Source organism: Coturnix japonica, chromosome 2 (genome assembly GCF_001577835.2).
Source record: "Coturnix japonica isolate 7356 chromosome 2, Coturnix japonica 2.1, whole genome shotgun sequence".
Taxonomy (NCBI): domain Eukaryota; kingdom Metazoa; phylum Chordata; class Aves; order Galliformes; family Phasianidae; genus Coturnix; species Coturnix japonica.
The window spans coordinates 81,378,840-81,405,509 of record NC_029517.1 but is presented as its reverse complement, the minus strand read 5'-3'; the positions used below and the strand labels follow the sequence as shown (position 1 = coordinate 81,405,509).

Sequence of the window (26,670 nt, the reverse complement as noted above, 5' to 3'; positions counted from 1 at the left end):
AAAGGTTGTACACTCTATTATTAACATCATATTCTATGGTACATTATACAAAAACAGAAATTTGTGTACCCATAAGAATAATCAGCTTCCAATTTTTGTACCTCACTTACTCATTGTGTCCTAAAAGTGACAAGTTGGAATGTAACTAAAACCCAGCAGGAAATGTGTGTTAACATGTGCACTATTTATTGTTTCCATGCTAACTAAAATATTCAAGAGGTGCTAGCTAAGTATTCATTCTCAAATATAAATGGATTTTAGGGGCACTACTGTGATTATATTTTTTATATATGTAGTTTTCACAGTGACAAAGACTGTAGCGGTAATGAATGTTTTAAATCAATTTAATGGATTGTTAAATAATGAGTTCTCTTTTCTGGCATAAAAATTTACCAGTGTAATTTTTATTATCAGAGCCATATGAAAAAACACATTTCTAGACCAATCACTAAAGCGAGGGAAAGGAAGGACATTTTTGTGATGTTTCCTCTCAGTATTACCTTCCTGATTATACACCAAGGAGTAAACATGTAAGCCTGGACTTAAAGAGGTACTCAGGTTCCCATCAACTTTCTAGATTCCTTGCATTATTTTTACCACTAATTGCTATGGAAAATTGAGGAGCTGACAAAGAATACTGTAGATGCTGTCCACAGGCATAAGAAAATTGCATTTAATTTCCTGTTATCTGCCCAATGCATCTAGCTTTGCTCTTTCTGAAGTTCATAAGCTATTCTTTCTTTTGACAAAATGAGATCCTTTTGTGTTCAGGACTAGATTCAATAAAAGGAATCAAGGAAATGCATGAATCACATGCTTAAGAGATCTCTGTTGTAAAGAGATGGAAATTATCTTCCTGAACTGTGATGTACGTTCTGTACTGACTTTTTCTTCTCCCACTTGCCCAGGTAATTCTTAAATTTGATTATAAAATTATTTGTACTGACTTCATAAGAACTTTCCCTTTAGAACTTTCTGTTATTTTAGCTGTTCACTCCATCTAGAAAATAACAACGATGGATTGAAATGTCAGCACCTGTTTGTTTACATCAGTTTTAACAGGAGTCATAGGTTCTGTCAACATGTGAACTTTACTGATATAAAAGCCTATGGGTCTGTCAACTTCTTTCCTGTGAAAGAAAAGCTACTACATGATTGTGCTCACTGCTGTTTGGTTTGCTTTTTTCTTTTTCCTTATGTGCAGCTGAGGCCTTATAAAACTGTGTATGTTACTGTATACGTTATACAGGCATAAAAGTAAAGCAGATCTTGAGCTGCAAAACTGGCAATAAAACATCTCAGGAAACTAATAGAACCAACACTCCAGTCCAGCCCACTAATGCAATTTTCAGGTTGCTTTCTTTTAAAACCGATTTCATTTCTGTATCCATTTTCCTTGCTCATTTGTCCAATACCACAATCTGATATTCTTTGGTCATCATTCAGACTATAACATTCAAAGGAAAATATTTCCTGAGAAAATAGAAGAAGACCTGAGCAATGAGGACTAATGACACATTTCAGATGGAGAGTTGCAATTAACTCAATGTTAGCACTAGCTTCAGCAAGGCTAAGGTTTCACTCCTGACAGAATAAAAAAGGCTGATGTCTGGCAACAGCACATGATTAACCTGAAGGAACAGAATGGAGCTGTGCCAGGGGAGGGACAGCTGGGAGTTAAGGAAAGTGTCTGCACCAGAGGGTGGTGGGCATAGAACGGGTTGCCCAGGGCTGGAGTTCAAGGGGTGTCTGGTCACTGCTTTCAGACAAAAGGTTTGAATTTCGGTTGCTCCATGTGGAGCCAGGAGCTGGGCTCTATGATTCTTGTAGATGTCTTCCAATCCAGGATATTCTCTGACTCAAAAGCAAAACATCAGCTTCTTGTGTCTCATATAAAGGAATTCATAGCAATAAACATAGGCATCAGTTACACTAAGGGAATTTATGTATACTTCCATTTTTTTTTGACCATATACTTGGATATTTCTGATAAGTCTGCTGTATCTGATACATTCTAAAAATGTTTAACATCTGTTCTCAGATCCCTAACAGAAGTATACAGTAGTAGTAGGTCCAAGCAGTAACTGAACATGACAATGTAGTGATGAGGTACACACACTAAAAACAACAACAACAAAGGAACCCTCAAATCTCTTAGGAGTCTTCAGTGGTTTATTTTTAGTTATTTGTAACTCCAAAACTGAGTCATGATGAATATAGGAAGCAGCTCGATCTAAATCCGTAGAAATCTATAGAAACTGAATTGCGCTCTCCCATAATGTTTTACTTTTGACATAATGCACCAGATGATAAGTAGGATTAATTCCCATCTAGATCTGCAGAAGTCAATAGCTCTACAGTCAGCTGATGCAGAGCTTCTGAAAGGTTGTCCTAATACAAGCAGCAAAAGGAAAGGTGGGGGGAAAAAAACCGTTAAACTGTGGTCTAAAGAGAAGCAAACAAAAGCTCGTGTCCTAAGGAAACACATCTGAACAGCTGGTTCTCTTTGTCCCCACTGCTCCCCACGTGGAAGGTGCTGCAAAGTAGCACTGAGATCTTGAGTAAATAGGACACATAAAAGAAGTATTTGAAGGAAGACACGGCTCTCCCAGCCCGTCCCTCCATATGGGTGGAGGGGATTTGCAACAATTCACAGTTTCATCCCTTGAGAAGAGAGACGGAGCAATGCTAACATCAGATGTAGCACACAGATCGAAAACATTTCAAGAACTCTCTAGCAATCCTGTTTTATTGGCAAGGTGCACGTGTGTGAGAGTATTTACGTGAACTCATACACACAGCCTGCGGGAGGCTCTGCATTCTGCCCAGCTCTGAGAAGAACCACTATTTAGACGCTCTAATTTTGGTCCCTGGAAGAGCTCCCTGCTGCTGCCCGGCTCTGAGCTCATCGCTGACTAACAGGGCACAGAGCAGAGCAACGGGGAGCTTTGGGAACACGTTCTTCGTGATTGGTACGTGAAAGGTGGTCTTTTATTTGCTTGTATGAAATAACAGCGCCTGCCACTTTTTGCCCTGCGAGCTACCGCCCATGACGGAACATATAATAGCAGCCTGTGAGGGAGGTGAAAACAGTGAGACCGGGCTTTGAATAGTCCGTCCGAATTCCTACTGCCTGCTACCTGTCCGAGCTCGATGCAGAACTCCCGCAGCCCCGCCTGCCGCCGCTCCACCCTGCCCAACAGCCGGCACAAGAGGCACGAAGAACTTTTCCGAGGCGGCTGCCCTGAGAAGCCGATTACCGTCTAAATCGGGAAATAAAGAAGTCCCTCTGCTCCCCGCTTTGCCCGACCTGCCGGCACAGCGGGAGCCAGGGCGAGCCTGGCGGAGGCGGAGGCGGAGGGAAGGGAGAGCGCAGCTTGCCCGGGGCTGCCGATCCTCCTCCGCACCCGGCGGCGCACGTTGGGCGGCGGCGGCGCCTTCCTCCTCCTCCTCCTTCTCCTCCTCCTACCCTCTAACCATCCACCCCTGCCCGGCGCTGGCGGGGGTGGCCGCCACCTGTCGCGGGGCTTTGCCTCCGCCTTCCACCCGCGGAAACTTTGCTTGGCGTCAACAGGAGAGGATGGAACCGGGGGAGCCCCTCAACCGGTCCCAGGAGGGGGCAGAGTCGCCCCGCGGGGAGTTCAACGCCTCCGGGCTGCTGGAGACTGAGGGGAAGCCCCTTTTCGGCATCGGCATCGAGAACTTCATCACCCTGATCGTCTTCGGCTTGATCTTTGCCCTGGGGGTGCTGGGAAACTCGCTGGTGATCACGGTGCTGGCTCGCAGCAAGCCGGGCAAGCGCCGCAGCACCACCAACATCTTTATCCTGAACCTGAGTATCGCCGACCTGGCCTACCTGCTCTTCTGCATCCCCTTCCAGTCCACGGTCTATGTGCTACCCACCTGGGTGCTGGGTGCCTTCATCTGCAAGTTCATCCATTACTTCTTCACCGTCTCCATGCTGGTGAGCATCTTCACGCTCTCGGCCATGTCCGTGGACCGCTATGTGGCCATTGTGCACTCACGGCGCTCCTCCACCCTGCGCGTCCCCCGCAACGCGCTGCTGGGAGTCGGGCTCATCTGGGCTCTCTCCTTTGCCATGGCCTCACCAGTGGCTCATCACCAGCGCCTCTTCCACCGCAATGGCAGCGACCAGACCTTCTGCTGGGAACACTGGCCCAACCCGCGCCACAAGAAGGTCTACGTGGTCTGCACCTTTGTCTTCGGTTATCTGCTCCCTCTGCTGCTCATCTCTTTCTGCTATGCCAAGGTGGGGCAGGGCAGGTGGTGGGGAAGGGATTGTAAAAAGCAATGGTGATAGCGGTGGTGGGTATCCGTGAGCTGTGGGGACATGTCCGGTGCGCAGATGGACATGGCATTGTTGGGAACCAGCAGCATAAGGAGGTGATGGGGCAAAAATGAGTTTGTGGGGATGGGTTTTATAGTGGAGGGATAGCTGGGGACGTGTGTGTGTGGTGCAGACAGGTCGAGGGCTGCATGGAGTAGCTGGGGGTGTTGTGTGTTCTTCAGACACTTCCGGGTCCCCTCTCCTTACAAAGTGTCAGAAAGCCCCAGTGCTCTGCTGCTTCCTCTGTGACCACAACTCTCCCATTTCCTTGCTGTGCTGCATGAAGAGTTTAACTCCAGTGAAGTGCAACCAAGCAACAAGTTGTTCAGGCTTCCTACAAAGCAGTGCAGCTCTTTTGAAATGAGGTGTGCTGAAAACAAGACAGCAAAATCCCACCAATTTCGTCTGATCCCATTAAAATATTATGAGCTAAAGGAATAAGGTGTCACCTGGTCATTGTTAACCTCACCCTGCTCTGCAGAGGGAGATTTACCTCTGAATTAAGCAAGGTCAGGTGCTAGGAAGCAACAAGTGAGAACCTGAGTAGGAAATCATTTAGTGCATTTGCCTGAATGGGTGTACTTAAGGGCTTTCTGCTCTGGAAAATGGTCATGTTTTTCTGCAGATGTTAATTTCAGCCTTTGATGCAGTATCAAGAAGGACTCAAGCACAGGCTGTGACCCAGTGAGCTGCACAGAGATCCTCCTAGTGTGCACCAGCAGCATCAGTCATGGGATTTCTCCTTAGGCAGTAATTTGGGTTCAAGTGGACAGAACCACCTTTGCAGATGGGGACTGCTTAGGTGTCACAAAATCCCATCTTTAATAAGCACGTTAAAAAGGCTTAGTTAATGCATTTAATCTGAACAGATAATTTTATCTTCAGTTGTATGTATTGTATATATATAAAGTTAGTTTAACTGTGGAAATTCAGGTTGGAACAGCATCCAACTCTATTAAAACTCTGAGTTATGCAGAACTCAAAGGATGATGTTTTTAACCTATTGTTGGTAGTGAAACAAGTCCAGCCTGGCAAATGGCGAAAAAATAAAACAAAACATGTTTTCCTATGTAAAATGCATTCTGGTTTCCCTGGGTAAATACACTGGCACCTCTTCTACTGTGGTGAATGTAACAGCTTTAAGAGGAAAGAAACTTACCATAGCCTTGTATCGTCAGAGATTTAAGAGCAATACAGAGAGAATTTCATCTATTATGAATTCTTTGTTATATTTTTAAAAGCCAAACTATCCTCAATTTCAGCTGAATTACCAGCCTTAAATATATAATTATATAACAGAAAAACTGAAAGCAAGTCTTAAAACTTATAACAAATCTGAACAGTATACAATAAGGGGTATTTTTAAAACTACAAGTGTAGTAAACAGAACATACTATGTTACAAAGCCCTCATATTACGGTAAATACCTCCATATAAATATGAGTATGTGTATTTAAAAAACAACAAGCTGTGTGAAATACATACCCAGAAAAAGTCTATAAAAACAAGGCCACTCCAAGTTACAGATAAAATCTCATGCTCACATTGTTGCCAGTCTTGAATCTCAGCCCTGCTTGGGCTGAGGATGGATTTGTTTTGAGCCTGTACGTACAGCCCTGCTTGCTGCAGACTCAAGCTGAAGAATGAATTCCAGGAGACATGTCGTATTCCCACTGGTGTCAATAAAGCTGAAAAATGCCATGGTTCATAAGAAGCTATTGGAAGGGTTTGTACCCTGCAGCACAAAGGCTCATCCCTGCTCTCGTTAAGAGCCATGAGCACATCTGTGACTGCAGTACTGTGACACATGGGTTACAGTGAGGGAGAAATCAAGGACGGCAGAAGTTGAAAATCAGAGCTGACATTTTCTCTTTGTCACAGCCATTGCGACTTTCCTGGGTCTCCAGCCTAGTGATCTCAATGGGCTCTTATTAGTGTCCCTAAAACGATGTAAAATACCACAGATATTTTGGCTTCTCAGTGCATGCAGGGTTAAAAGATAGCTGCTCTGTAACAGCCTCAGAAGTATTACGAAGATAAACACATTAGTTTCTTATGGACTTTGCTGGTTTTCATGAACTCTGGATCAGCTAAATAACACAATTTTCTGATGCAGTAAATTAAGATGAAGGAGACGCATTTCTCTATTTGAATATATTGCCTTTTCCAGGCTCCTTTAAGGCATTTCTGTTGTTTCTTTTTAAAGCAAATTGCAATTGAACTTTCTGTTCTGAAAGTCTCATTTTTTAGATGCTCTAACAGGGGACTGAGTTGTTTCCCTCTCTCAGTTGCTCTTAAATTGTGTTAGGAGAGATTCATTTTCATGGGGTTCTGTCCCCAGTGGACAGTAGTATTGTTACAAACCACGGATAGATAGTGATGAAATAATGGCATATGCCACAGGACTAGAATTGGAAATCTTAAATAATCTGCTCTTAAAACAGAGCTCATACTCTGTTGTGTGCTTTGAGCTCTCCATTTCCTCTCTCCCACAAATAACTTTGGGTCAGTTTTAACTAAATGTGGTATATGTGTAAAAATATGAGAAGAAGTCATGGTATTTCCTTAGTTTTGTGAAAACAGGAGCCAATGCAGAAGACAAAGAGTCTCAGTCTTCTGTGCTCTTTAAAGAGTCAGTCTGTACCCAGCTGCTGAACAGCGCACATGCCACATGGGGAACAGGTCTTGTGAAGTGCTTGCTCACAGCGGAGCTCATCTTCTTGAGAACCTGTGGTCAAGAAATCACAAATCCTCAGAAAGTCAGCATTCATTGGCCCTGGAGAGCCTTCAGAGCTGCTCTTTAAAGGAGTTCACAACTTCAGCCAGTGCAGTAGTCATTATATGGTCATTACTTGAGTTACAGCACTGCACATAGACAGTCTGTATTCTTACTTTTTAAAGTTTATCATGTTTTATTTGCCGTGGGTTTTTTTGTTGCTTTAAGAATGTGTTTCATAACATTGATACGTTTACTTACTAATACGTTCCTAAAGGGAAAAGTAATAAATGCACATTGAGCTTCCACCAGTCGGCACTTGTCAAGGCAGCATAGTGTGATGATGGGTTTTGGGTTCCCCTGCTGTTGAAAACTCAATAATGAGGCTTGAACCCTTTCAAACCTCCAGGCTGGACACCTAAAATCATTAGAAACTTTTCCTTTTATAGATGTATAATGTTAAAAGCTATTTTTTAATTTATTTCTTGCCTGAAGAATGTTTCCATTATTATCTATCATTCTGAACATTCTGAATTCAAGAAAGTCGTGCATGATTTATAGGGTTGGTTAAAAATAAGCCATACAAAAAAAAAAAAAAAAAAAAAAAAAAAAAAAAAAAAAAAGAAAAGAAAAAAAGAGGAGCCCTAACATTAAAGCACGTTTACATGGTTCTTAGCCACAGATATTGTATCTTAAATTTCACTAAACAGAGAGGGAAAACTTTATAGGAGAAGACTAAACTCCACTGAAAAGAAATTAAAAAGTTATGACACATTAGTGACACTATTAAATGAAAGAGGGTGAAATATCTGTTGTGATAATAAAAGTAGCAGCACTGCTTTAAAAAATGGATTGCAGGTAAAGGCACTTGAATTTAAATAAGGTTAATAATACAAAATATGGTTCAGAATGTAGTGGTCACATTATGGCTCTGTTAAACAAGCAGTTTACTCTTATTAGATAATGACCTTGGGCAGGCTTTCCTGCTGTATGGTTTTAAATGGATAAAGTAACAAATAATGAAGATGCAGTCTGTGGAACGGTTATATACAGACAGACAGGAAACATGCTTTGAAGCAGTGCAGATTGCAAACTTTTGTATTATTTGCTACGCCTGTATGAGTAGGCACAGATAGCTTAGGCTATTTTCCCCCTTCCTTTTACAAAATCCCTTTTCCAGATTCTTTTGGCCATAGTGTCTCAGTCTGTGCTACCAAGCCATTTGAAGGTACTATCTGAAACAGCTGCAAACACAATGTAATAGTCTGTAGGCAAAAGCAAACCTCCCCTCCAAATGCTGTCAGTGATAGTTTTGACTGCACAGACTGGACTAGCCTGGAATTTTTGTATTTGTGTCATCCTTCATGTCTCTCTACACCCTCTTGTCACAGAAGCATAACTCCTGTCCCGAATAAACCCATCTCCAGAGCACAGCAAAGATATTCCTTCCCCAGAAGCCATATGTGAATTCTCATCATCAGCTACATGAAAGCCAGAGTTAACAGTTTCATGTGAAAAGCCAGTTTTTCCACAGACCTGAACTTTTTTTAAAATGTAACCTTTAAAACATGTAACGGGTTATAACTTTTTTAGCAAGGCTAATATTTTACTACCCGAGTCAAATATGCACGGGTAAATGTATTAGTGGATATTGTGAAAGAGATTTTCTTTAAAGGAATAGCCTGAGATAAAATGAGAGGAGCAGGCAGAATTAATATTCATTCAGGTGAAGTGGCTGTTAGAGGAACAATTAATTATTTCTTGGCCCAGAGAAGAGATAATTCAAACAGGGTGGTGAGGAGAGGTGTCTTTAATTTGCTTTGTTGTGGTTGTGCATAAACATGGTTCTTAATAACCCTCTGCATCTCTCTGTGTAGGTCTCTGTGTCTTGTTCCACAGCTGTTGATCGGTAATTCAATTCTGACTGTTTCTTGCTGCTGGTTTGCATACCATCTGGTACAATGCCATGCAGAGCCAGCATGTTTTCACTGCAGAGGCTGCACATCCTTCTTCCATAGCACATGTACACAATCTGAGAGAGAGAGAGTTGAGAAAGATTAATTGGAAAGTTATTGGCTAAATCTTCAACTCACACAGAATTTTTAGTAACAGATTTGTCTATTCCACCTCTATTTGGACCGGAGAAAGTTTCAAATGAAAAAAAGCTTTGTTAAAAGTTTTAGAATGAGAGAACTGAAGTTTATAATTTCAAGAGAAGATTTTGCAGTTCTGAATTTTTAAAAGAGTGCATCTAACTTTAATATTGAAAATCACAATATATATTAGTATAGTACAGGTTCAGGGTGGCAGGAAACAGGATCTGCAAAGGTCCTTTGGAAAAAGCCCATCTGTTGAAGTTACATGAATCACAGAACCATAGAATATCCCAAATTGGAAGGGACTCATAAAGACCATCGATTCCTATTTCTGGCTGCTAACAGCACTACCCAAAAACAGACCTTATGTCTGAAAGTGTTGGCCAAATGCTTCTGGAGCTCCATCAGCTTGGGGCAGCGACACTGCCCAGGGAAGTCTGTTCCAGTGAAGGCAAAGGATAAATGAAAAATAAGCAATGGGAAGTGAATGGTATTTTTCCCATGCTCTTATATTTTCACACCCATGGACTAAGCAATTCAGCACTGCTGCACGTGGTGAATAAAGGATGTGTGAACCAGATGAGCATCTCCTTGGTCCTGTGATGCATTTCAGGAGTTCTTCTGTCCTTTCCATCTGGTCTGTTTCATCCTGGAGTGGGAATAATGGTTGACATGCAGCCGAAGATGGACCTTCTCAGAGAAAACACATTTGCCTTTCCTGGGTTCAGACTGGCCAGGTGGCAGCCAGGCTGGTATTTCAGAAAAAGAAGTTTTTGTGTTGAGTCGTACACAGACACATTCATACACAGATAAGCAGATCTGCATGTCCAGTGTTATGTTGCAATTCATTATTTTTTTTTGTTGTTATTATTATTATTATTGGTTCACTGGTAATAAGAGCAGACACTTAAAAAATGGAATTCACTGTAAGCTATATTTATTCATAAATATTGTCCTGTTTCTGTTTCTCCTAACTCATAATGTATGTTTCTAAGTCTTAAGTACCACAGTGGGATTTAATTTCTGTCATCCTGTTTGGTATCCTGTCCTTGCAGCAGTTAGTTGTACATTCTGAAGGAATCAGAGAAAACATCCTCATATGGAATAAGAGAATTTCTACACTTTTCACACCTCAAGAAATCTTATTATAAGAACTGATAATCAGCATTTTATTCCTTAAAAATAAGATCCTTTAATACATATTTACTTTAATTCCGGGTGATCCTACCTACTTAATTGTTGTCACTTCATCTTGGAGGTATGTCAAGCACAACCCTGACATCACAGTCATCTAACTGAAGACTCTATGTTCTGACTTTTTGTATAAATTGATAAACAAGTTCTTCTTACCACATTACAATTAAACCCTTGAGTATACTTAAGTATTTCCAGTTTTTATTTGGTATGATTTAGCACATGTTCAACACATTCAGCTGAAGAGCATATACCCTGCTTCCCTGCATACCTACAAATCACACTATATGAATATATTAAATTCAGTTAATAATGACTGCAGATAGAGGAGGGTATGCTCCTCTATGCATCCACTGTCCAAACTCTTATGTGAAAAGCTACTCTCGGCTGATGAATCATTTTGAAGTATATTAAAAAATTACTTATGAAAGGTACATGGCAAGTATCATCAAATTGTTCATAAAGGTCACGCCTCACAGGAGATACATCTTAGTATAAATTCTTTGTAAAAGCCTAGGCATCTTTCGAAGATCAAATAGTGCCAACATCCTGATTATATTAACTAAACATCCATCTGAAGAAAGCAAATTATGCAGGTGACTCAGAAAAGCTCTGACTCAAAACATACACTTCTTATGTTACATGCAGCAAAGGTCATTCTAAATTAATGAGCACTGAGATTTTTATGAAAGAATAATTGCTAATTCTAGTTGTAGGGTAGGTTTCAATTTATTGGCTCATTTGATTGTAATGTGTATTTGTTATGTAATGCAACTGTATTCTGATAGAATTCAATTGTGATATGTTTCCTATTTGCTGATTAGCTACAGATGTAGATAAGTAATTCCTATATATTTTAAAATATGGACTTCTGAAATGTTTAATTTGGATCATTAATGTTTCTAAGCAACCCATGCAGTCCTGAAGAACGTACTCTAAAAAAAAAAAAAAAAAAAAAAAAAAAAAAAGGTTATGAATTTTAGAAAACGGTGAAATACAAATTGCAAATTAATCTTTTCAGGTTCTTAATCATCTGCATAAAAAGTTGAGAAACATGTCGAAGAAGTCAGAAGCATCCAAGAAAAAGGTAGATTGCTTTTAATACCAATTCCTATTTGTTTACATTGTAGTTTTATGGTTGAGATGATTTGCTGTGCTATTGCTTGTTGCCAAAGATGTAATGGAGAGAAAGATTTGAAATGGAGAATTTGATGACATATTCAGCGCCACAGCAGAATAAGAGACTTTTCTGATCAGGATTTTCCATTAGAGTGGTCAAGCCATTACTTGAAATCCCCATATTTTGAACACTGGAGCATGTGAAATTCAGTTGTGAAGAGATTACCTCTCTAAAGTAAATGTTTCTTTTGCCTCACTAGAATTTTTTCCCTAAATCTCTCTCTTTTTTTTTCTTTACTCATTTTTGTTGTTGTTTTCCTAACTAGCTGAATATTTTTAGCAGGTAATGAAGGATTTCTAGCTTATATGATAAGACTTCCAAATGAGATTCATTGCAATTCCTGATAGGAGTCTAAAAAGAGACTTTCATGATTTTATGATTTTCCATAAAACCTTTTTTCTTTTATGTTCAAGGTTTCACTTATATACTGCCTACAAGTGGAACTGTGAAAGGTCTTTGAAGCACAACATTAGCTTTGCAATTCAGAGCAATATTTGAAAGATGTGTTTGTGTAGATATTTTGTCAGATAATATAATATAGTTCTGATTTTTGAGCAGATTTGACCACAGTAATAATCTGACTAACTTCTCAGTTTATGAATGTGGAGTCAGAAACAGCCCTTAGGCTATAGCTCTTCGTTTGATCTGATCGCTATTACCATATGGGCATGCAGACTGTCTGCAATGTAAATGAGATATACATGGGCTCAACGGGGAATAAATAATACATTATTTATGCATTCTCTATTTAAATATATATATATATCTTAGTCAACAGATTTCTATTTCTAAATTAAAAGCATTATGTCTCTGATGCAGTAAAATACTTAACATAAATAATTTGCATTTAATCTAATCAAGGCCAAAGTTGTAGTTTTGAAAGGAATTCTCTTTGTTGGCATCCCTGCTCTTATGTATGTTATTTTTGAACTGGGAATATCTGCATCTCCTCTAGGTCCAAGCTCTTTATGCAAATAAAAGTCATATCTATCCATGAATTTGCTTTCATAGTTTCATGGAAAAGTATTGTATGTCCAGGACTATTCAGGTATCTCAGGGTTCAGTACTGGAAAGGCAAACAGGATGACGTGGAAAACTTTTTTGACTTAGAACTTTCTGATCCGAAGGCCTTATTTAGCTCACGATTTCAAAACAATTCTGTTTTCATTAGTATCTTTTATCTTTCTGGTTCCTGTTTCTTCTTTTCCTTGCTGTTTATGTTAAGAATAAAGCATTTAAAGCCCAGTTCTACAGCTTTATTCAGAGCTTTATAAAATTTTGGTATCACAGAATTGTATGGGTAGGAAGGGACCTCTGGAAACCATCTAGTCCAATTCCCCACTACAGCAGGCTACCTGGAATATGTTACATAGAAAAGTATCTAGATAGGTTTTGAATACCTCCATAGGCAGACACTCCACAGCTTCTCTGGACGGCCTGTTCCATGCTCTGTCACTCTCCAAGTTAATAAGTTTTTCCTCATGTTCATATGGAACTTCCAGAGTTCCAGCTTGTGCATATTGCCCCTCATCCTGTTGCTGAGCATCACTGAAAAGAACCTGGCCCCATCCACTTGCTTCCATCCATTAGATTTTTATAAGCATTTAATAAGCCTCCTTAGTCTTTTCTCCTCCAGGCTGAACAGTGTCAGCTCTCTCAGTCCTTCCTCAATGAGGAAATGCTCCAGGCCCCTAATAGTCTTCGCAGCCCTCTGACAGGCTCTATCTAGAAGTTCCCAACTTTTCTTGAACTGGGGAGCTGAGAACTTGACACAGTGGTCCAGATGTGGCCTCACCAGGGCAGAGTAGAAGTGGAGGATCACCTCCCTCAACTGTCTGGCCACACTCTTTTTAATGCAACCCAGGATACCATTGGCCTTCTTGGCCATGTGGGCACACTGCTGGCTCATGGCCAACCTGTTGCCCACCAGGACACTCAAGTTCTTCTCTACAGAGTTTCTTTCCAGCAGGTCAGCTTCTAACCCATACTGATACAGGAGGTTATTCCTCCCCATGTTTAGGACTGTACAATTGCCCTTGTTGAACCTTATCTGGTCTCATGCTGTCCAGCACAGCTTTCTGGTGTGTCACCTCCCAGCTTTGTATCACCAGCAGACTTGGTCAGGTTGCACTCTGTCTCTTCATCCAGGTCACTGATAAAGATATTGAACAAGATAAGACCCAGTACCAACCCCTGGAAAACACCACTATCTACGGGCCTCCAAGTAGATTCTGTGCTGCTGATCACAACCCTCTAATCTCTGCCTGTCAGCCAGTTCTGAGTTCACCTCACCAACCACTTGACTGTCCCACACTTTCTGAGTTTACCTATGAGGATGTTACAAGATGCAACATCAAATTCCTTGCTGAAGTATACAACATCCACTGCTCTCCCCACATCTATCCAGTCAGTCATGAGATCTCACAGGCTACCAGATCAGTCAGGCATGATTCTCCCTTGGTGAATCCATGCTGACTACTTTTCATAACCTTTTTCTCTTCCACTTTGTTGGAGAAGGCATCCAGAAGACTTTCCATCATCTTCCTGGGGAAGGAGGGGAGGCTGACTGGCCTATAGGTTTCTGGGTCCTCCTTCTAGCCTATTTTGAAGACTTGCAGTGACCCTGGCTTTTCTTCCAGTCCTCAAAAACTTCTCTCATTCTCCACGATCTTCCAAAGATCATAGAGAGCATCATGGCAATCACTTCTGCCAGGTCCTTCAGTACTTTTGAGTGTATCCCTTCAGGGCCCATGGATATCATTGTGTCAAGCTTGCTTAGACCAATGAAAAAGATTCTTAGTAGCAGAATCTTAATTTGTCATGTGTGAATTTAAAAAGTAATTTTAAAATATAAATGTACCTAAATGCTATTTTTTATGCTTTTTGGCCAGGAAACATCAGTATGCATTTCAAGTTTTTTTCTTTATTTGATGAGAAACCCTAAGCATGATACCATTATGTAAAAAGGAGCTTCCCTTTAGTGTTGCCTTGGTTGCAAATTATAACAGTGATAGTGGAAAGGTAAGCTCTGAAGTGAGGTTTGGGAGGAATAATGGGATAAAACAGATGCTGTGAGGATTCATTATGGAAAATTACTTACTCTACAGATATGAAATATCTTAGTGTAATAGTTACGAGAGACACATGGTCAACCTCAGCTTTCAGTTGCATTTATACAGTCTATTGAAAGTCAGTGATTTTCCTGGTGTCAATTTAAAAAATAAAATATAAAATAATGATAATAATAAAAAAAAAGGACAAACTGAAGTAACGCACCTTTCAAGAATTAACTGTGTGTGCAATAAACAGACAGCATGTTTGCAGCTGGAATATTAATGCATTGAAGGGATCTGAGAATCAACTGTTCTTTATTTATGCCTCCTTGTTAGCACAAGGAAGACAGCTTTCCTGATGAGAGCTGAAAGAGGAAATATTTGTGTGGCTGCTTTAGCATCAACTGAATTAAGCTTAATAGGGTTAAATAGGAAAAAAAAAAAAAAAAAAAAAAAAAAAAAAAGGCCTGTGAATAAATTTGAACCCTTGAGACTGAACAAATTGTATTTACTAGAGATTTTGCTAACCAGAAACAATATTTGTCATAAGTTATTTCGGGCTGTTGCTGCAGAAATTAGACTTATCCCCTTCAAGTTCCTACAAATTAAGTCACATGATAATTAACCAAGCCGTTAATCATTACTGAGCATTAATCAGTTCAAGTAAGTACAGACCAGGATAAAACAGTAATATCAGTAAAATTCTGTGTTGCAGCATATATCACTTTGTGAGTTAGTTCTGCCTGTGAATAAGAGCTGAAGTTATCTGAAGAATTATGTTGTAAAGTGTTAGTAGAGTAGTTATAATGGCCCATAACATAACATGCTTTGGAATTGCTACTAGGCTCTCCAGGAAAATGGCACTTGCTAGAGAAATGCATTTTGTGCAGCACCTGCAAAGCAGTAATTGTAGTTTTGGAAGAAAATGGAACCTAAAGAAAACATTGTCAAACAAACTCCACTGTGCCTGGAAAAACATGTGCAGTAACTGAAAGGTCTGTGGTGACTGATACTGCAGCTGTCAGAGGGGATCTAAAAAACTTAACATCTCTTTCTTGTGAAAATACTGAAAGTGGAGTCAAGAGGTAGAATGAAGGTTATTTTGCTCCTTATGTTAAATGTATAGTTACCAGAAATCTTGTTCTTTTTGTTTGTTTTCCTAGTTCTATCCCAGAATATTGTTGGATGATTCCAGTGGAGGTTTTATGCTTAAAGAGGAAGCTTTAAAAAAGACTGCAACCTCTGCTCCTGCTTTAGACTCTTGAGCAAAGGGTTAATTTGACTGCTCTTATCTCTTTCACTACCTGCCACCATGTACAGTAGATCTCCCTTGAAATCTGCTCAGAAATTCTTGTGTACTCTATTAAAGTATGATTCATTAGATCTGGATGAGGTTTCCCAGAGGCCTGTGTTATCAATTTATTGCATCAGTCCTGAGTCCATCTCAGAACAGGCTAGTACTTTGTCTAGGGAGTGAGGAACATCATCCTTTGCCTTTGAGAAAGGAGATGTGTTTCTCTTTTGCTATGGAAGCTAATGTTCTTCTTGCAGTACTACAGAATAAAGTCCATGTAGGTAATGAAGTTAAATGATTAATAAACATTCAAAAGTGTGTTCTATCTGTCTACTTTTATTATTATTATTATCAAGTAATTATTTAAATAAGCTTGTTTTTAATACTCATAAGACATCTGTGTTTTCCTTTCCCTGTCTCAGACAGCACAGACTGTGTTGGTGGTGGTAGTGGTTTTCGGCATCTCCTGGCTGCCCCATCATGTGATTCATCTCTGGGCTGAATTTGGAGTTTTCCCACTGACTCAAGCTTCATTTCTCTTCAGGATAGCTGCACACTGCCTGGCTTACAGCAATTCTTCTGTAAACCCAATTATTTATGCATTTCTCTCTGAAAATTTTAGAAAGGCCTACAAACAAGTTTTCAAGTGCCAGATAGGTAACGAATCACCTCTGAATGATGCTAAAGAAAATAAGAGTCGGATAGATACACCACCATCTACAAACTGTACGCATGTGTGAACTTTAGAAAGTCCTGTTTGCTGGCTCTTCAGTTGTGTGAATGAACGACACTTCTGGAAAACAAAGCACAATGAGCTTTATCGCAGCTTTTTCTTGATAAAGCTAATAGGTATTTAAGATAATGAAGTTGCATTTGTGTCAAATGTTCATGAAACTGGTATGAAGGAAAAGTGGGCTGCTCCCTTATATTGTTGCTTTGCCAAATGAAGCTCCTGACCTTTGAAAGATAATTCAGAAGAAACAAAACATTGGAGATGACTTGTGTGTGTTCCTATTCATTAAGCATAATGTGCATAAGCATTCAAATGTAACATACAAGAGGTATTTGTCGGTATGGGTAAATCACTGAATTTTCTCACATCTTACTCTATAGAAGCAAAAAGATGGCTAATTTTTCTGACTTACAGATAATAAGTACTGTGGGACAACAATTTCAGAGAGGAAAAGTTTCATTCTCTGTTCAGGTTGTTTTGCCAATGTCTTTTCCATTTTTAAAGTAAAGATGGGATCTGACTTTGAGTTGAAATAACCAATGTACAATTTGAGGAGATTGCTTTAGAGAGGCAACACCGATTTTATCTGTTCAGCTATCTTTTTAATGTAACATAGTGAACGATGATGTACTTTTTACCTCTTTGTATGCCTGCCTTACTGCATACACAGAACTTTTGTGTACACTATATAAGGTTTTGTTTATGGCCTGTGTGAAGTTCCATCAAAATGGAAATTTGTCTGAGGAAAGCTTTCCTTCAGCTGTTGCATGTGTCTTATGTGTGTGTGTGCGTGTTTTGTTAACTTTATTGAGTCCGAGATGGAAGTACAGTTTTAAATGTGCAATATGAATATATATTTTAAAATATTATGTTCCATGAAGTAAATCCAAGCAATGTGTAAGTGTTTAAAAACAGCAATCCTTTAGAAGTTCTAACAGAGGTTTGATACAATGTAACTCTAAAATGGAAAATTTTGGAAGGATACATTTAAATTGGTACAAAGTATGTAATATAAATTATAAATAAAAAGTGTGAGGGCCTCAGTATTTTGAGGATGTATTGTTAGCTGTAGCGTGATATACTTTTACCATTTATGTTCATGACCCCTGCAATCATAGAGCAAATTAAGTTGAAGAAACCTCTTGGGATCCTCTCAAGGCAGGGCTGCCCTCACATCCATATCACTTCTTGTCTAGGTATGTTTTGAAGATTTACAAGGACAGAAATTCAGCAGCTCATCAGTCATAGCTGGGATTTCTCTTAATGTAGCTTGCAACCATTTCCCTCTGTCCTCTCACCATGCCCTTGAGAAAAATCTTCAATCTAACCGAACATGCATAATAATAGATGACAATTAGAGTTTCTCCCCATCTTCTTCAAGCTGAAAAAATGAGGTTCAAAGTCCCTGGACTTCCACTGGACTTGCTGCAGCTTGGCCATCCCTCTCATGCACCGGAATGTTCCAAACTGGGCAGCATGTTCCACGTGCTTTCTCATGAGTATTGAGCAGAGGAGACAAATCATCTCCCTTTACCCCATATTTTTTTCAGTGGAATTGCATTCAGTCAGCCTGATTTTTGATGTGGTTTTGTTGTAATTTATTAATTTGATAACTTTTGTTCATTCTCTGGCTCATCAGGCGCTTCCAAAAGAAAACTCTTCACTCCAATGTATCTGCTATCCACACAGGTTTGGTGTCATCTGCAAGCTTGCATTCTTGTGCCCTTGTTCTGGTCTTTGCTGAAGATCGTATAACCATAGAATGGCTTAGGTTGGAGGAGTCCTTATAGATCACCTAGTTCCAACCCCCTGATGTGGGCATGGCCACCACCCACCAGATCAAGCCACTCAGGGTCCCACACAACCTGGCCTTGAACACTTCTATGTTTGGGACATCCACAGGGTGGATCTGGGCAACATGTTCCAATTCCTCACCACTCTCAAACTTTCTTCATAGGAGGGGTGCTCCAGCCCTGTAATCATCATCACTGGACACATTCCAAGAGCTCCACTTCCTTCCTGTGCTCTGTGCCACAGGCCTGGATGCAGTACTCCAGATGGGGTCTCATAAGGGAAGAGTAGAGGGGGACAGTCACCTCCCTTGCCCTGCTGGCCACCCCACTGTGGATGCAGCCCTGGATGCAGTTGGCCTTCCAAGCTGCAAGAACACACAGGTGGCTCGTGTCCAGCTTTTCAAAGTTGTTAAATAATTTTGTGATGCTTTGTCAGGTGCCTTTTTCTCCACAGACTTACTGGTCAGTTATGGAGGGCTAACTCACATGAAAATGCCTCCTTACATGTCAGTGTTGTCTACGTGGAATCAATAAAATAATACTGAAGGCATGCTGGTGCACACATGACATTTGTGTCCAGTCCTTCATATGAAGAAGCAATTTGAAGTTACTGCTAGGAGCACAAACATACAAGAAAAAAGAAGTGGAAAAGAAGGGCTTATCTATAGCTAGTCATTTTCTGGGTTAGATCTGGCAGTAGGAGAACAGTCTAGCACAATGTTGCTGTTATACTAAGCTTTCAGTTTTTTCAGATTCCAATCACTGAAGTTATTAAGTCTCTATCAGACCACACTTGAATTTATAACATATTTGGTGATCTTGCAGCTCCAAAAATTGTATTTTTTCCTTTTTAAAAATTATTTGACTAAAAAATTACAGTGTAAATACAAGCTTATACTAATATAAATTTAACCCTACTGTATGATTTCAGGAGGAAATTGCATTTTTTCTTGACTGTAAATCCTTTTAAACTTAGTGACATCATAGTCAGTAATGGGACTTCATCAGTTTGAAATTCTAAGGATGAAGGAGTGGGGAAGGCCTGCAGTAAGAACATGTTTATAGCTCCCTGTCTGATTTCTGAGGGTGTCAGTAAATCTTGCAGCTTACTTCTCAGGGATGTGTTAAGAATCATTTATAACTCCAGAATTCAGTTTTGTGGCTAAAACATATCCCTTTTAGTCCATATCTCTACCATGGCTTTGATGTGTCCACTGCAACCCAGAGGAAGTTAGTGTTAAAACAGTATTAAATACTGTGAACTGTGTCTATCCCTTGAGAAGGTGGAGAGTTGTGCAGGGATTTGTGCCAGAAACATGGCTAATTTGGGCAGAAAACAAGGGAGCAGGCACTGATTACCCCGACAACAAAATGCCTGACTCCAAGTTCTGAGTTTGCTGACAGATTATCATTTCTTTTGGAAGGCAAAGAATAAGTTTCATCACACTTGTTTGTTTAATATGCTTTGTTACATGTTCGTAACCGAAAACATTAATTAAAAGAGATTATTTCTCTGACTAATGCAGAATTTTCCACTCCAATAATTCTACTGAATTCCACTCTACTGCATTAAAAAGGCATTACTATTCCATACCAACTAAAATAGGCAAGAGGAATAATTCCTGTAATTCCTCTTAAAGTACTGTACATATGTGTAGTTAAATTATGTAAAAATATGAAAATCTCTTAAACTATATTTTTTCAAAACATTGTGAGAATTAGAGATTCCCAAAAGCAACAGCTACTGACATATTTATTTATAAACTCCCTGAAATTTCATTGCACACACAGTGTTAAAATGCTACCTCTTTGTTCTGTCTCAAAAGTATCTCCTGAAATTAAAAACATACTTACTATGCATTTAAAACTGATAGTAGAAGTGTATCCCATCAGTTCAATCAGCAGGAGTTGTTCAGTACTTCTTAGTAGAGAAACACGGGAGAATTCTAATGTCTTGTTTATTGCGCATTTCTTAGCAGGCTCTGTAGCAGAGCTCAGTTCTGTCCATCTCCTGAGGCTACAGTACGACATTTCAGCAGGTTTCCAGCCAATTTTGCATTTCATATTTTAGAATTTCAGGATTTTAGTTGTTTACTATTTATTTATTTATTTATTTAGCCAGTTTTGCTTTAAAAAAAAATCTGAAAATTTCAGTGTAACACTGTATCAAAGGAACTTCGGAACTATGAAAGTTAATGTCTAAAAGAAACCAGGAAATGGCTCTATTAGAGTTCTTCATGCAGTGTTAGCCCTACCTGTCTGGGGTAAGCATTTGAAGTTTGGTAAAAGCTGTTATATGAACAAAAAATTACAGCTGTGCTCTTCTTCAGCTAATATAGTCTAATATATATTTTGTGTCCTTCCAGATGAGGGTGGACCTGTGTGCACACTGTGGAGTGCTATAACTAAATCAGATTTCAAATCCATATTTAAATGGAAAATAATAATAATAATCAGCACTTAATAAGCGTACTATACATCACACGCAAATACGCTGGAGAACGATGTGCACTTTCTTGTCTACACATCTAGCTGTGCTAACTTGACAGAAAACTCTATCACAAAGAACCTTTGAAGGAGATAATAACTTTCTTTCAGAGTGAAGGTAAAGCTTAATGACTGCTTCTGTGTGAGTCATAAAATCACACATAATTTTCAGAAGTATGCATTAAACATTTGTGATATAGTAGAAACATTCAGAATTTCATAAAAATTGTTTCATATTAAAAAAAAAAACAAAAACATGTAGAAGCTCCTAGCATTTTTTCTCATGTCTAAGGTGGGTAACAAAATCATATGCTAGAGGAAACAATAAATACATGATGAGGCTGTCTGAAATCCTGTGTAAGAAATGATCATGATTGTATGAGGAGGAGCAAACTAATTGCGTAGCCAGGTGTTCCCAACTGTAACCATAACATCCTGTGAGTATTTTGTATGATGAAATCAATTGTATCACTGATTATTTACAACTTGTTCTGGAGTCTTTTTCTAAATTTAAACACTGAAAGAAAAAAGAACCAAAAACATTTATTTTCCAAATTGTTTGATTTTTCACAATATAAGGCAGTTTAATTATATCCTTCAATCCTTCGAGCCTTTTATTTGTTTTGTACATGTGATTCTTTCTTAAATGCTATTATTCTTTTCATAATCTATTATACATGTCATGGTTTTATGACTTTTTGTTATCAGTATTCCACATCATAATATCATGTAGAGCACTGGGATTTGATTAACTAAAAATAAATTTGAAATAGAATTAATTAATAACTGGGAGTTATTAATTATATCACTATCTCTAAGTGATAATCATTAAGCTTTGTGTATTTATTGTCACAGTGAAATTAGTCTATCTTTAAACCCCACGTTATAGGGCAAGTGAGGGATCTTTACATAAAACAATGTTGGAAATGCATTATTTTAGACATCATTATCCTCATGGCTGCTTTACAGTATGATGTGCCACATTGTACCTAATAATATCTGTTGTATTTTGGGAAAGGGAAAATTCAGAGAGAAGATCAGCTTCTATCTCACAGAGCTTGTGCTTGTGTTATGTGTTCACTCTACATACAAATGTTGAAGATGAAGAAATTAAGGTTGTTTGTTTCAATGTATAATGAATGTAAAATAACACAGTTGTTCTAAGATATACTGAACTTTGCATGAATATTCAAGTGTTTTGTTTTTTTCCAATAGATCTGTATTCCATTTCTCTATATAACATGAAATACTGGGTCATTTTCTTACACATTTTTTGCGGTGAATTTGAAAACAAACAAGCAGTGTCCTCTGGAAAACTTCCAGGAAAAGTAGAGTATGCGATACTCAATAGAGTTTCATCACTTGATATCATTACAGATTGAAAATATCCATAAGAAAATTTAACTGATATACAAAACATTCTCATTTTCAAGTACCTAAATGCAGGATGTGTGTTCTTTCTTTCAATTAGGCTGGTAAAAGTCAATTGAAATCAATGGAGCTTATTGAAATTTCTTATTCAAGTGCAATTTCAATCTCTTTGATTCATGTGTTGCTTAAGAGACAAACAAACAGAACCAGATCCATGTATTTGAATATGAATGGAAACAAAATACTTCAATGATATGAAATCTATGCCTTTTTTATTAGATGAATGCCTCTAAGAGGCTCCACTTGTGGAAGGAGGCAGTCAAATTGATGTATATTTGTGTGCAGATTTTCATAACATAGAGCAGTGGCTGTTTCAAGACAGTAAAATATCTATGTGAACATGAAACCAGAATATAATCAGTTCTACACCTAATGAAGTGTATTTTTTAAAAGCAAATTAAGTGTTATCATGGAGCTGAGTTGTGCGGAGGGAAGAAATGACATCCAGAAGGACTTGGACAGGCTTGAGAGGTGGGCCCATGTCAACACCATGAAATTCAACAAGGCTGCATGCAAGACCCTGCACCTGGGACGGGACAATCCCAAGCAGCCCAGAAGGCCATGTATCCCTGTATCCCAGGCTGCATCAAGTGATGAATGACAAGCAAGTCAAGGGAGGTGATTCTGCCCCTCTACTCTTCTCTTGTGAGACCCTACCTGGAGTCCTGAGTCCTGTTCTGGGGCTCCCAACACAAGAAGGACATGGAGCTGTTGGAGCAGGTCCAGATGAGGGACACAAAGATGATGACAAGGGCAGAACATCACTTCCGTGAGGACAGGCTGAAAGAGCTGGGGCTCTTCAGCCTAGAGAAGTAAAGGCTCCATGGAGACTGTACAGCAGCCTTCCAATTTTTCCAGCCTTCTAATTTAAGACCAAGCTTTATAATTAAATTTCATTAATTGTTCTAATAAATTCAATAAATCTAATAAATGTTTTTTTCCAGGAAAAAAATATAAATTTACCTAAATGGTCTTCCCTGTTTTGTTTTTTTCCTTTTGGACTTAAATCTGGCTCTAATTGTAAATTGTGCAGTCTAGCCACCCAAAGCCAAACATATCTCAGATTGCATCGAGAGAAGTATGATGAGCAGGTTGAGGGAGGTGATTTTACCCCTCTACTCTGCACCTATGAGACCCCACCTGGAGTACTGCATTTAGTTCTGGAGCCCCCAACACAAGAATGACACAGAGTCATTGGAGCAGGTACAGAAGAGGGCCATGAAGATGATGATGGGGCTGGAACACCTCCCCTGCAAGGACAGGCTTAGAGAGCTGGGGCTCTTCAGCCTAGAGAAGTACAGGCTCTACGGAGACCTTATAGCAGCCTTCTAGTACCTGAAGGAGGCCTACAGGATACATCATTTATCCAGTAGTTGCCATTAATAAAGATGAATGTTTGTTCCTCTTTTTATAAAGCAGCATTACTATCAATGGCTTAGTTCAGTACAAATGCAAGTAAATGGACTTTCCCACTTTTGATTTGAATTTTACAGTATTTACAGTCCTTAAGTATGCTATTTAGTGATCTCTCTTACTCTTCATTGTGAAATACTGACTTTCTTACAGTTTTAAATGAAATCACTTGCATCAGTTTAAGAGAACATACTGATTAAACAACTGTTTTGTGTCTGATACAAAGGAAATGATTATAGCAGGAGCAAGTGCAAATACTGCTTTATTTTTAAAATTTGAATTTGAATTGTAATTGTAACCATTTCTTCTTATATGAAAGTTATTTGTAATATTTAATCCTTCCTGTCTGGAAAGATGAAAACTGAATGTAATATTTGTTACATAATACAGATTTCTATAAAAGCATGTATTGAACAAATTAAAATTCACAGAACTGAATGTCTATGCACATTCTGCTTTTCTAATCCATAAAAAAAAGCAACAAAACACAACACAATACTGTTACTGAAAATCCATTTCTTAATTACTTTTATCCTACCAAAAATTACTGCATATAAGAGAGAAAGAAGAGGGAGAAAACTTTCAAGGCTATATTTATAAAGTATGTATTATATTTCATTTGAAAAGGCAAGCAAGTTAAATAACCAAGTGCAAAAAGGGAAAAACTAATCTATTACTTATGCGTGCTTGTGTAGGTGACTAAGTCAGTCACCTCTCGTTTTCATTAAAAGAAATGTCGAAAACTTCTCCTGACAAATGAACTCTACCCTATTATAGTTGTATTGATAACTTCTAATATACTTCAGCTAAATAACAGAAGTTATTCTTAAATTAACCGTATAGACATTACAGAAGGAAAATAAAATATAACACCATAAATATATGACAGTAAAAGGTATTTAAAGAAAAAGTGGGATTTCAGGTTATCTATTTGGCAGAACCATTCTGATACCCAGCATATTAACTACAATTTGGCTCCTGGGCAAATCTCCAGAATATTGTGTTTTGGGATGCATCACCTGCTGTGATTTAGCAATTATTCAAATTTCTTTAGCTTCACATTATAGAATGGCTTAGACGGGGAGTCCCCTACTGTGATTAGGATTGCCAGTCACTAGATCAGGCCAACCAGCACTCCATACAGCCTGGTCTTGAATGCCTCCAGGGATGGGGCATCCACAGCTTCTCTGGGCAACTCGTTTCAGTGACTCACTACCCTCTGAGTAAGAGATTTCCACCTAACGTCTAGCCTAAAACTCCCCTCTTTTAGTATATAGCCATTCTCCCTTGTCCTATTAAGATCAGACCATGTAACAAGTCAGTTTTTAAGCTCAGCCTTAAGTACTGGAACAATGCAATGAGGTCTCCTAAGAGCCTTCTCCTCTCTACGCTAAACAAGTCAATCTCCCTCATACTTCCTTCTTAATAAGGTCATGGATTTATGGGATAATGAAACAGCTAGATGGTGCTTGAATATAACATGACATCATTTAGTACCAAGAGAATATAAATGTAGTTACTTCTTAAAAAAAAAAAAAAAAAAAAAAAAAAGAATAAAAAAACCCAACATCATAGCCCTACAGTAATAGTTCTTTATACCAGATATGTTTATATAGTGTTTGAAATACATGCAGTACTAGTAGGATATCAGCCACATTTGATTGCACCTATCTCTGAGCTGTTTACTAGCTCTAATCTCTACAATATCCCTGAGGAAGCAAGAGAAATTGGTTTATCCAAATGGAAGTGACCAATCTAAGTTTCACAGAGATACCAAACAGATGTCAGCAGAACATCTCATTTTGTGAGCATTATCATCTCATTAGGAGCTCTGAGACACTCTGTTCCATTAAACTAAAAACAAGCAGACCGGAGTAGGTGTCTATGAAAGATTATGCATCTCTACGTGTTTGTTCACTGTGCTAAATCTTCACTACTTCTAACAAGGTTTTCAGTGAAGTTAATTGTGTTACAAGATTTTACCTCTAAAAGCTCTGTAACTGCAGCTGCAAGACAGCCTCAGTGAAATCACTGAAAGTAGTTTTCTGCTACATTTTAAAAGCTTATTTTGGTATAGCTTTCTTCAGAGTTTCTTCCTATCTATTGTTTTGTATCCTAACTGCTTATTTGTCAGCATGTGCTTTTACTGATGTTAAAGGTAGCATTTCTATCACCTTCAGTAGAAGAAAACCCCAAGAAAATAGTGGTATAACTAATACAATGAACCGACTGGATGTTCTAGGCCATGATGTGTTCCCTGACAACATTCCTTGCTAGATGTAACTGTGACACCAAGTTGCTGTTCCCTAAAAACCCCACGAGAAGTGCCTTCCAGTGGCTGAGCTCTGGCAGTATAGATAATTATTGAAAACCCAGGCAGTCTTTCATATCAAGAGCTGGAATGGCAGCCTGAAGCATAACAGCTGTGAGAGACTTCTGTTAGTGACTGATCACTCACAGCTGCCTAGTGCAGGCCACCAGGCACTTTCTCCTTCCCATCATTTTTGGTGTGTCTTAAAAACCTGGGGGTGCTTTGGTTTTATTTTATTTTATTTCCATAGAAGCTTAGCCCATAGCACATCTTAAAGTGTGAATCTAATACTTTTTTACTGGACTGTAGTCCTGAAGCACAGAAAATGTTTTTCACATTTCTTAAGCTATATTTCACTGTTAAAACATCATATTCTCTGAGACAGTAATGTCAAGGATAAAAAAAGTTGGGATTTGGTGTAACCGAGACAATTAACAGCACAGGTATTATTTCATACCTCAGCAACATGTTTTATATGTTATGTTGATTGACTAGGTTAAAGGTTTGTGTTTACCATCTCAGAAAGTAAGCGATAGAGTTTGAGATGCTGGCTAAAAATATGTTTTGGAGGCAAATACTTAAAAGAATGGCAGAGAGAAAACAGAAAATCTGATAACAATA

At 38.8% G+C, this 26,670-nt stretch overlaps 1 protein-coding gene across 1 annotated transcript; it reads left to right on the top strand.

The window, feature by feature from the left end:
* Window positions 1–2,626: 2,626 nt before the first annotated feature.
* Window positions 2,627–21,148, top strand: GALR1 (galanin receptor 1). The gene is made up of 3 exons (XM_015855222.2): window positions 2,627–4,270; window positions 11,376–11,441; window positions 16,304–21,148. The coding sequence occupies exons 1-3, from the start codon at window positions 3,581–3,583 to the stop codon at window positions 16,619–16,621; spliced, it is 1,074 nt and encodes a 357-aa protein (XP_015710708.1). The 5' UTR covers window positions 2,627–3,580; the 3' UTR covers window positions 16,622–21,148.
* Window positions 21,149–26,670: the final 5,522 nt, after the last annotated feature.

Coding starts and splice junctions, on each gene's coding strand:
- GALR1 (XM_015855222.2), top strand. CDS start 3,581: ATGGAACCGGGGGAGCCCCTCAACCGGTCCCAGGAGGGGGCAGAGTCG. Junction 4,271..11,375: donor TCTCTTTCTGCTATGCCAAG/GTGGGGCAGGGC, acceptor TAATCTTTTCAG/GTTCTTAATCATCTGCATAA. Junction 11,442..16,303: donor CAGAAGCATCCAAGAAAAAG/GTAGATTGCTTT, acceptor TCCCTGTCTCAG/ACAGCACAGACTGTGTTGGT.